This window comes from Esox lucius, chromosome 6 (assembly GCF_011004845.1).
Source record: "Esox lucius isolate fEsoLuc1 chromosome 6, fEsoLuc1.pri, whole genome shotgun sequence".
Lineage (NCBI taxonomy): Eukaryota > Metazoa > Chordata > Actinopteri > Esociformes > Esocidae > Esox > Esox lucius.
Genome location: NC_047574.1, coordinates 18,382,315 through 18,394,464, shown reverse-complemented (window position 1 = coordinate 18,394,464; position 12,150 = coordinate 18,382,315). Strand labels below are relative to the sequence as shown.

Below are 12,150 nucleotides of genomic sequence, written 5' to 3'. Positions count from 1 at the left end.
CAGTATGAAATATTAATGGAATACGTACATTTTCCTCACCTTTTTAAAAACTCCATATATTCTGTTTGTTTGATCAGGCCTGTCCGCATCATAATAGTCTGAAAGCATTGTCGGTCTATGGCCCATAACTTCACATTGGTGAGAGCTGGAAGGAGAGAAAAAATTAGAGGGGACTTTTCAGAATTGTCACTGTGAAAATGCATAGCAGGACATTTTCAAAATACAATAAATTATCAGTTTTAACAGTTTCTTTTTGTATAACATTGGTGGGTTTTGGACAGAGATAAGGATAGAATGAAACCCTTCAGGACCCAACCGGCGAAAAGCTCCACAGTACGTAATAATAGAAAAATGAGTATAACTGTCATCCCTGATGAATGGATCCAAACATCCAAATGAATGGATAAACAAAAACTACATGGCATGGAAGAGGGCTAGAACAGCTTTTGGACCAACACTTTGATATTAAGGGAGAGTTGGTGGAATAAATAAACCCAACACAGTACTACTATAGTGAGTTGTGAATTAACAGGCTATGGGGAAATCAGATCCTGAGAGTCCAGACACTCATTGTAGTGAAAGTAAGTAGGCTATTTGTAAATTAACACTGACATTTTAGTCATTTAGGAAACGATCTCATCCAAAGCAATTTACAGAAGCAGTTAGTTTTAACTAGGGTACTTTGCTCAAGGGCATAACAACCAATATTCCCCTTTGGATCAGGGATTCAAACCAGTGGACATTTTACTTAAGTTAGGCTGGAAAATCATGCCCAATCTACATCCCTATGTCCTCCTTCTATAAGCTTCAGATCCTTCTTTGATATTGCCGACAATGTCTCACACCTCCATTTTGGAAATATGTAAGTATTGTATGCAATGCTATTGGGCAACACATTCAATTAACCGGCTGTCATAGGAGTGTTGAGACAGACAGTTCACAATTACAATACTGCCAGGTGACATTCGCCACAAAATGTCAAGGTAACAATTATGCAAGGATGACATTTATCAAATACAACTTGTTTTTCAACAGTTCATTTTTAAAAACATTTGTTAACTTATTGCTCTGACAATGTCTTCTGTACAAGTTGTGCTTAGCTAGCTACCATGGCAATTTTTATCATAAACATGACTAGCTACATATAACCTGATATAACCTGACTTATTAAACAAGAAACCAGGCAAGCCTAGTTCAGCCGGCCCGCAAAGTGAAAGTGTTGCCATCTCGAGATTCAAACCCGGGTCGTCCACATGAAACGCTGTGTCGTTAACCACTACACCACAAGTATAGCCTCTTGTCTCTATCCTGAATAAATCCTCTTTTGCCACTGGCCGTTTTAATAGTTAATTGGCCATTCATGAATGACACTGATGCAGTTAAACTGACTTATGTTTCTTACTAAGTTTACCTCCACCACAAATAGCGTCCATGTATGCCGTTTCCTACTGGGCATTTTAACAGTGTATTGGCCAGTAATAAGCTTTACCGGTATCTACCAACTTACTGGAATAGTCATAAGATTTGAATAATTGCTAGCGAGAAAATGGAATCTACCAGAAATAATTAATAAATGTTGTTGCTCTCAATAGATTTGAATTTAGGTCTTCCATCACTACACCACGGCATAACACATTTCAGCAGTCGCAAGACTCCGTTGAGGATTGTGTTAAACTGTCTAACGTTTCTTATTAAGTTTACCTCCACCATTGCGTCTATAAACTGTATTGCTTTTGCCACTGGCCGTTTTAACAGCTTATTAGTCAGTAATAGACTTATTAATATCTACTAACTTCCTAGGAATAATCATTAGAATTTAGCAATTGCTAGCAAGATTGAAGATGAACTATTCCATGCCAGAAACAGTCGCAATATAACTGTATACAGTTTCAGTTAAGGCTTACTATTACGTAACTACTGTATGTTAAGCCAGCAAATGTGTTTGAAATCCTGACCCGAAACGCATGCAGGATACGTACTTTGAAAATCCACCAGAAACAGCACTTTAAACATAAACTGTTTTATTTCAGGCTTACTGTAATATAGATACTAACGGTTTTAGCCAGCGAAGTTTTCATCTATACGGAATAATTCATAATGCGTACTTCGCTTTGCCTGCAAGGAGATACACAGGACCTATAGTTCACAAGTCCGCTTCTCTAACCACTACACTATAACAAGGGGTAGTCACTCATTCAGTAAGAGACATTCGCTCTTGTTGGCCGGCGCGGTCCGGCAAAAAGTCAATACACAGTCTACATATTGCCTGAGATCATTTTAACGCTACTATAGTTTCATTTATTACCCTATTGTAAAGAAAAACAGAATCCAATGATGTGAAAATCATTTAAACCCTATAGTTTATATACAATAGCAGAAAGACAACTTTTGAAACTTAGACATTTTATTGTTTCTTGGAAAATAAATGCCAACTTTGAATTTGATGCCAGCAACATGTTTCAAAGTTGGGACGGAGGCAACAAAAGAATAGAAAAGTTGTGTAAAGCTAAAAAATTAAAACTGTTGGAATATCACACAACTAATTACGTCAAAGTGCAACAGGTCAGAAACATAACTGGGTATTAAAAGATAATTCCAGAGAGGATGGGTCTGTCAGAAGTGAGAATGGGAGGGGGTTCACCACTCTGTGAAAGACTGGGCGGGAAAAAGTGCAACAATTTGAGAATAATGTTCCTCAAAGTAAAAAAGAGTTTAGGGATCTCATCATATACAGTACATGATATAATTAAAAGATTCAGAGAATCTGGAGATATCTCTTTACGCAAGGGGCAAGGCCAAATGCTTTGTGAAAAAAGGGGTCAAGCCGAAGAGTTGAACGAAGAAGCAAAAAATACGACAAGAAGACCCCCAACTGTTGAGCAGCTGGAAGAATGGGAAAACATTTCACTTTCAAAACTACAGCAATTGGACTCCTCAGTTCCCAAACGTTACAGAGTATTGTTACAAGAAGAGGTGAAACAACACTGTGGTAAACATGCCCCTGTCCTAACATTTTTGAAGATTTTTTTGATCAGTTATGAAGGATGTTGTTATTTAGCGGTCGTTGTTAGCAATTGACACAAGCGGTGCTAGTGACACATTTTTACAAATAATTATAATTATAATTATAACTATAATATACTATGAAGAAGAACCCTCTATTTCCCACCTTATCCCAGGGAACATTTTTGAATTTGGACAAGGCTAATGATACTAACTCCAGGCTGGGAGAAAATGAAAGAAATGCGTAATGTGAAATATGAATTAATGTGCCTTCAGAAACAACCGTATTTTATCCAAACATGATTTTTGGTCAAACTCTTTAAAAAGTTGTCAGTAAAAGCCAGCACCATGTAACAGCCAAACGAAAAAACGTCCATGTAACAGCCATTTCCAGGGAAAGCAGTTCTATCATGCTGTCTCAACAACAACAATATGTAGCCAATTTGGTACACCCGAGAACCCAAGTCCATGAACATTAAACCAATTTCCTAGTATAAACAGTAACCATTCGTAGCACGTGTAACAAACTCCTGTGTACACACCACACACACACACATACACACACAGCAATCTGACACAGAATTCCAAACAGGTTTTATGACTTAAACAGTGAGTCCCTAGTGAAGCCACCACTAAATAGGTCCGGTGTTTAGTATCTTGCTTGTTCACCTCAGGTCAAACCTTGCAATTTCCAACTCCTGTCATAGCACAAGTCCAGCAACTTTGGAAAGGATGAAGTAAAAGAAAGCCATGGCAGGGAAATATGAGTCCCACTAAACCATTGAATCCTATTGATCAAGATAAAATCGACAGACAGCTCAGCTCCAAACCATGGAACCTCTAAAAATGACTTCACTCCAATGCAATATGGCTTAGGCTAATTTTGATTATGGAATCAAATGGAAGGAGAGATAGTGTTGTCATTGCCTGTGCATGTGTGTGTGTGTGTGTGTGTGTGTGTGTGTGCAATCATGCATATACACAGCTCTGGAAAAAATGAAGAGACCACTACACCTTTTACTTTCCTTTCCAAAAAAGTTAAAAAGGTAGGTATTGAGTGAGGAACAGAAGGGTTAAAATTAAGAGACCACTGCAAATTGAATGCTTCTGTTCCTCACTTAAAATGTACCTTTTCAAATATTTTGGAAAGGAAAGAAAAAGGTGGAGTGGTCTCTTCATTTTTTCTGGAGCTGTATATTTATGTATGAATGCTTTGTTGAATTTCACAAAGTTATTCACATGGACTAATGTTAGCAATGTCTCTAGCTGCATTCTCACTTTCTTGCATCTGATTAGTAACATACCTAGATTTGTGTGTGTGTGTGTGTGTGTGTGTGTGTGTGTGAAAGAGTGATTGAGTGAGAGCAATAGACAAAGATCCTCAAGGACTACACAGTACAATGACCAATTCAATCCTCCACAGGATGCCGGCAGTTAAAAAATAACTCATCCATCAAATATATTAAGACATATGGTTTATCTGATCAAATCCACAATAGCTGAGAGACAGAGGGGGTGATGAATCTTCATTACACAAGGATTATGAGTAGAGAGGAAATAATTTAATTAAATTGTCAGTATAAGCTGAAATCACTGCAAAGGGGTAGATATCTCAAGGTCTGGGCTATCTTGGGCTTTATTGTCCAGTTTTTTTCTCTCAGTGTTGTGCAGATAAGCAGACTGTAGTACCTCTACCCAAATGCAGCTAATCTCAGCACTGTGGGAAAATGTAGGCAAGCATCTCTCTACTTTAACTCTCTCCACCCTCGCTCTCTGGTTTCCAAACTCTTGTTCTCTTTCTCTCTCTCTCTCTCTTCTTCCACTTCCTTCGATCTTCCTTCCTCTCTCACAGACTGCCAGATCCAAATGTCAATTCTGTAACTTCACAGTGTGGCACACTGATACTGAGGTATTTTAATATGCACATTTGAGGAAATATAACTATTAATTTCCCTTCCCAAACTTTGGCATTTCCAATTATATCTATCATCCCGATAGAAACAATCATCAACTCCCAGTGGATTCATGAGGAGAAAGCATTCCTCCTAGGTATCCACTAAGCCATTCTGCTTTTTATCCATACCACTGGTCCAACCAGGAAGTCAAGGCTGCCTAAGGGAATCACTAGAACGCAATGGGACCAGGAAATCCCTGCTGACTAATTTGGCCAATTTCATTGTACATGGCATTTTCCAGCCCCTCTAGCTAGCAGTACAGTCAAGGCTTGATCCAAAACCATGGCCTTCAGATTGTATCCTTCTCACAGCAATTTTAGGAGAATGAAAACCTGTCAGCACGCTCTTTTGGAAGCCTTGGGAATTATATAATTTAATATAATCTGAGAAAGGTTCAACTTCATCTGATTTATCTAATTTCACATCTCTGACATCACATGATCAAAATGTGTACTACGTGTTCTACTACATACCCAGTAAGAAAAAGTTTGGTTAAAAAAAATTTGAAGTCAAGAAATCATGGAATGTACACTCACCTAAAGGATTATTAGGAACACCATATTAATACTGTGTTTGATCCCCTTTCACCTTCAGAACTGCCTTAATTCTACGTGACATTGATTCAACAAGGTGCTGAAAGCATTCTTTAGAAATGTTGGCCCATATTGATAGAATAGCATCTTGCAGTTGATGGAGATTTGTGGGACGCACATCCAGGGCATGAAGCTCCCGTTCCACCACATCCCAAAGATGCTCTATTGGGTTGAGATCTGGTGACTGTGGGGGCCATTTCAGTACAGTGAACTCAATGTCATGTTCAAGAAACCAATTTGAAATGATTCCAGCTTTGTGACATGGTGCATTATCCTGCTGGAAGTAGCCATCAGAGGATGGGTACATGGTGGTCATAAAGGGATGGACATGGTCAGAAACAATGCTCAGGTAGGCCATGGCATTTAAACGATGCCCAATTGGCACAAAGGGGCCTAAAGTGTGCCAAGAAAACATCCCCCACACCATTACACCACCACCACCAGCCTGCACAGTGGTAACAAGGCATGATGGATCCATGTTCTCATTCTGTTTACGCCAAATTCTGACTCTACCATCTGAATGTCTCAACAGAAATCGAGACTCATCAGACCAGGCAACATTCTTCCAGTCTTCAACTGTCCAATTTTGGTGAGCTCGTGCTAATTTTAGCCTCTTTTCCTATTTGTAGTGGAGATGAGTGGTACCCAGTGGGGTCTTCTGCTGTTGTAGCCCATCCGCCTCAAGGTTGTGCGTGTTGTGGCTTCACAAATGCTTTGCTGCATACCTCGGTTGTAACGAGTGGTTGTTTCAGTCAAAGTTGCTCTTCTATCAGCTTGAATCAATTGGCCCATTCTCCTCTGACCTCTAGCATCAACAAGGCATTTTCACCCACAGGACTGCCGCATACTGGATGTTTTTCCCTTTTCACACCATTCTTTGTAAAGCCTAGAAATGGTTGTGCGTGAAAATCCCAGTAACTGAGCAGATTGTGAAATACTCAGATCGGCCCGCCTGGCACCAACAACCATGCCACGCTCAAAATTGCTTAAATCACCTTTCTTTCCCATTCTGACATTCAGTTTGGAGTTCAGGAGATTGTCTTGACCAGGACCACACCCCTAAATGCATTGAAGCAACTGCCATGTGATTGGTTGATTAGATAATTGCATTAATGAGAAATTGAACCGGTGTTCCTAATAATCCTTTAGGTGAGTGTATAATATGTATTACTTTTTACTTTTGTGTATTACTTTTTAGTTGCTTTTCTCCATCCCGCATTACTTGCATCCATACATTAACACAACCATACATTACCGCATGCATACATTACCACACTCATACAATACTTGACACAACACTATTGTTTACATGGATCTTCATTTAGGAAGAGTGCTGAAGTAGTACAAATGCCTTGCAGCTGAGTAAATGGTCTTTTAATGAGTTTCAACAGGAGAGTTTGCACATGGTTTTCTAGCTGTAAGCATGGTTTGAGTTGAAGTACTTTCAGTTACTTTTACTGTACTAAACATGACTTTTACCACTATTTTCAGGAAGTAGAACTGACTCTTTATAGTGTCTCACTGACGGACAAGCATCAGACAATTCCATTTCAGACTGAATCTTTTTTTGAGAAACATTTGGATAGGAAAAATATTTGGAAAGTGACACACATTTTGTTGTTTTGTCTCTTCAGCATGTTGGATTCGAAACTAAACAATTACTAAGTTGTTAAGTAATAGGTAGTCATCAAATACAAAGGATTTACAACCAAATACTTCATACAATGACTTTTTAAGATTTATTCATTTGTCCAATTACTTTTGTATTATGTATACAAAGAGCTGTAATTCCTACATGGTTGAAGGTAATTGATGTAATACCCTTGAGTTATAGATGGCAGTCTGCATGTTAAACTCTTAGTCATTGTATGGTTTAAAATCCAAAGTGCTGCAGTACAGGGCCAAAACAACCAAACTTGTGTCACTATCCAAATATTTATTTTGGTCTGATATTTGATGTGTTGAGTCACTCTTTAAAACACAAGGGAGGTTGGGCAGCTGGACGGGTGGGTCTGTATGAAGAAGCTTTACAAAGCAGAGTGTTAGGCTCATTCATATAACATCTGATGAAATGCTCCTCATAATTACACAGGCAAATTACCACTTATTACACATGCCATGCACTGCTAATGTTTTATACTCACAGCAAATCCATGGCCGTTGAGGCCTGTCACACACACACACACAAACATGGACACGTGCACACACATGAACTATAGAGGAATTCCACAGGTCTGTTGTTTGAGCAGTGTTAGTAGGTGATGCGAGTGGGAGTATAGGGAGGCAGGGGACTGTGAAGGGTGAAACAATCCATAAATCTGAGGAAGCGGCTAGATCTAATCCCTGAGAGAGCCAGTCACAACCCTCCCTAATGAGTCATCACCATGGCAACAAAGCCACTTCAGAGGAACAGATGTAGGAGTAGGCAGACTGACTGACAGTGTGACGGCCTCTTCACCTTCCCCCCTCTCATCTAGTGTGTCTCAGTTGGTTGAGCATGGCACTTGCAATGCCAAGGTTAGGAGTTCAGTTCCCCTGAAGCAACCAGTCTTTACAAAAAGTACAACCATTTTAATTCTGGATAAGAGCATTTGCTCAAATGTAAAATATTTCCCTTCCTCATGACAATATGTCTATGGTCATAACTAGTTTTTCTCTGTCAAATCATCCTTCTTATCATTTTCTCCCTCATGATCGCATTTCTACCAAAGGCTTTCTTCTTACCTCACTTATCTTCCCCCAACTCCCCAGTCTCCTCATCTCACAACCACCACTTGCTGTTCAGTTCTTGATAAAACATTGTGTTTACAGTTCAGTCACGGGTTACTAGCTCAGAAAAAATAAATAAAAATTGTCACAATGCTTACATTTTTCGGAATAAATTGCATTCAATGGGAGCAGATGAGTGTTATATGCTATTCTTTTCCAGAACACATTGCATTCAGTGGAAAAGGATGAGTGCCACACTTTTTCTGTCTTTCGCAATCTATTGCTTACAACTAAAATGGATGAACTTTACTCATTTCTTTTTGCAAGGATGATATATTTGAGGGAATGTTGTTTTGTAAAAAATAAGTTTTGATAATGTTACTAAAACAGATTCATACGGATGCCCTGAAGCCCAAGGCAGTACATTTTTTTTTGCTTGAATTAATCTCGTTTGAACCACTTAGAATCTCGTTTAAACAACTTAGTATCTCGTTTTAAAGACTTCGTAAAAAAAAAATATATGATGAAAAAAAAATAACTAGACATATTAATGATTATCTCGTTTGAGCAACTTAATAGCTCCTTGAATCTTTTTTCATATTTTGTATTTGTTTTAATGGAATGTTATTTCCACTACGCTGATGTATACACCACAATGTTCATGGTATCCAAGGTGGTCCACTCTGCATTCTTAAAGAAATCTTGTAGCATATTCAGGTTAATTATTTTCGTAATGGCATGAACAAAATGCAGAGTTAGGGTGAGGGAGAGTGCATAGGGTGTATGTCCAGACTCACTCTTGACAGTTGCGGTCCGGGTACAGTTGTAGAGGATGGCGAGCTCTCCAAACACCTTTCCAGGTCCCATTGTGCATAGCTTCATGCTCTCCTTAGTCACCTCCACTCTACCATCTGAAAAGAATTTAAACACACATTCTTAATACATTCTTAATGCAAGGTCCATATTATAACAGCAGGGTCCACATTATGAAACCTTGGAGAGTACATTATATCCAAACGATGTGTTAAGATTGCAAAAAAAGGTTCCTGTTGAGTATGACGCCAGTGTGATCCTTGTGGAGTAATATAGTTTGTTCTGTGATGATGACAGAACTTTGACTATGTGACCTTCTGTCTTCTGAATATATCCCCTTCCTATTAATAATTGCAATAACTGATTCCTCCAGAGCTTGTTTTCTTCATTCGGGGGAAGACCAAAAACCCCTATTATCATTAAAATGTGCAAACACCTTATAATTAAATTCACAGGGGAAACCACCCAGACTGAAAGATTTGAATAGTTGTCTCATATTTCTACCTGAGAGTTCTCAGTGTTTATAAATCCTCTTGTTTTCAGGGAGGGGATATTAAATTCCTCTAAAAAGTTGTGAATGTTTGGAGAAAAGTGCACTGAGTGCTGTTATCTTGGCAGAGGGAGGGTGCACAAAGTAAAAAAAGCATGGTGTCAAAACAACCGTGAAATGTTTCTAAGAAGATTTCTTGATTAAGAATGAGCATTTTCTTCAATTAAAGATTGAAGAGATTTCTCTAAAGCTAATAAAAAACAATGACATTCTTTATTCAGCCTTTTTTTTTTTTGCTCTTGTTAGCAAGGGTGCGAATAATTCAGGGGGACAGGGAACGTTCTTTTACTGAATCTGTTAACCAGGAATAAAGTAATACATTTGTCATGCATAAAACATGCATTTTATGTCCTGTTTTTTTTTCTGAACAGTAAATGATTCCAAAAATAGTCACATTATTGTTGATCCGCTGACAGTGTAATTCGTTGGGTATGTTGAACAGGAAGACACATGATTACCTGCTGATCTAATTAGCAAATGCTGTTTGTTCAGCAAAATTCTTCAAATGGCTCAGACAGATATCTCTCTCTCTTACACACACACACACACACACACACACACACACACACACACACACACACACACACACATCAGAAATACTACATAAATACATTTTGCATTAACAGGATGTGGATCAGCTCATGCAAGCCTAACTGCTATTCAAATCCCACTCAAATGGAACAGCCCAATGAGGAGCTCATTCACTGCCAGTGAGAGCCTTCTGAGTGGACATACTGGGTGCAGTAATTAAACATTAACATTCTAAAAGTGAATTACATGCTGTGCTGGACGTCAAATAAAACACCAGATCTAAGAGGTGAAAAAAGGAAAACACCATATAACACAACTACAATGCTAGCTAAAAATGATCAGTCTTTCCACCTGTATCTTATGGAAGCCTGTGTTGCTCCTTTCCTCTCTTAATGTATTTACCATAGTCAGTGTGGGTGCCCAATTTAATTTCTGTAGAGACTTCAGTGTTTAATTTAAGGCAGAATATTATATAGATCTTACACTGGCTGCAATACAGTGATCACATTAACATGGCACCTGTAGGGGCAAAACACTTCTCTAACTGACAATCTCAAAATGTTTCTTTTGAATCATGCTTAAGGCTTTGCATAGACACTTTGTTGCTCTTTTTGTGCTTTTGAAATAACAGTTCAGTTTAGAGAACAATGGAGTACACTTTTGTTTCCGGTTCTGTTTCATGTTCCTTGAAATGATTCTAAGCTCTGGCTCTAAGGGAGCATTAAAAAAACAATTTTAAACACTTTCATAAACTATTATCACCTCTGGACTTATCCATAAATAAAGTTAGGGCTCAGATCATTTTAGTAGATTGATAACTGCAATATCTGGCTGAAGGCTGCTGGCACCACAGAAAGTGTTCTGTGACCATTTCAATTTATTTTAGGAGATCATTTATTGAAATGTTTTTTCTTGAAAAGGTTGGTGTACATCTAAACAATAGAAAACTCATTCTCTAGTGTATTAAAAAAAAATAGTGCCAGCTGTTTAAAGAACAAATTATTCACCACATCAATCCTGTATACCCCAGTGCCAAATGACAGCAGAAACAGCCTGGATCACATGTGATAATGGGATACCTGTTGCCTGAACTCTTTCAAGCTTAGTTCATCAAAGACAGGGCAGCACTGTAAAAATTCTTTATTGAAGCGTATCCTGTGTGCTATAGTTTGAACTATAGCACACTATTCTTTTTCTTATAGAATGACGCTCAGTTTCTAATAGTTTCTAAAAGAAAATAATAGAAATGTGGACGCACAGAGGTCATTTTTGCTAAGGCTCTAAATGGCAGGGACTTCAGTTCCTTTAAACACTATGCTGTATTGTTAAAATATCACCAATCTGCGCTTGTCTTAACCCTTTATAAACCACCAAGAGCATGTCCAACTTAGTCAAAAGAATATATTGTCTTTCTAATCAAATTAAACACCAAAATTGTTATGCACTCTCAAAGTAGTGCATATAAACTAAGCATAATAATTATGCTTAGTTTATAACAACTTATTACTAATATTTATATAACAAAGTTATTAAACATTAGCTAGATTTTGATACTGTCTATTTAAATGTGAATTAACAATTCAAAGATTAGCTTTCATTTTAAACATTGGTATTTGTGTGACAATTTAATGCATTCCACGTTTTGAAACTCAACTGCAAATGCGCATAGACCTTCCTCCCTTGCACTGTACAGCTTTTGCATAAATGTTTACTAGCATCTGTCGGCCATCAAGTCTTTAGGCAAAGTAATGCCAACATTCCCTTCTTGCAAACGTTGCAGGTTTGGTGATGGTATCGTTGTTAGTTAAATCATGCTGTCGACATTACAGCGTTCCTCACTCTTTTCTCACACATCTTGAAAATGGCTCACACCAAGGGATGTGCAAACAGCCTGATCTGGATAGCTTACACTGCTGCCCCCTTCAGAAGATTCAAACAAATGACTAGACAGGCGGCGTCCTCTCAAAGTATCGATCATAACAAAAGTTCTGTTGCC

General features: G+C 38.2%; 1 protein-coding gene across 1 annotated transcript in view; it reads right to left on the bottom strand.

Annotated features, from left to right (window-relative positions):
* LOC105010645 (cGMP-dependent protein kinase 1) overlaps positions 1-12,150 on the bottom strand; it is a 58,548-nt gene that overhangs the window by 30,494 nt on the left and 15,904 nt on the right. The window contains 3 exon segments of the mRNA XM_034292939.1: positions 40-145; positions 9,058-9,171; positions 10,801-10,811. Coding sequence (XP_034148830.1) covers positions 40-145; positions 9,058-9,171; positions 10,801-10,811 — 231 coding nt within the window.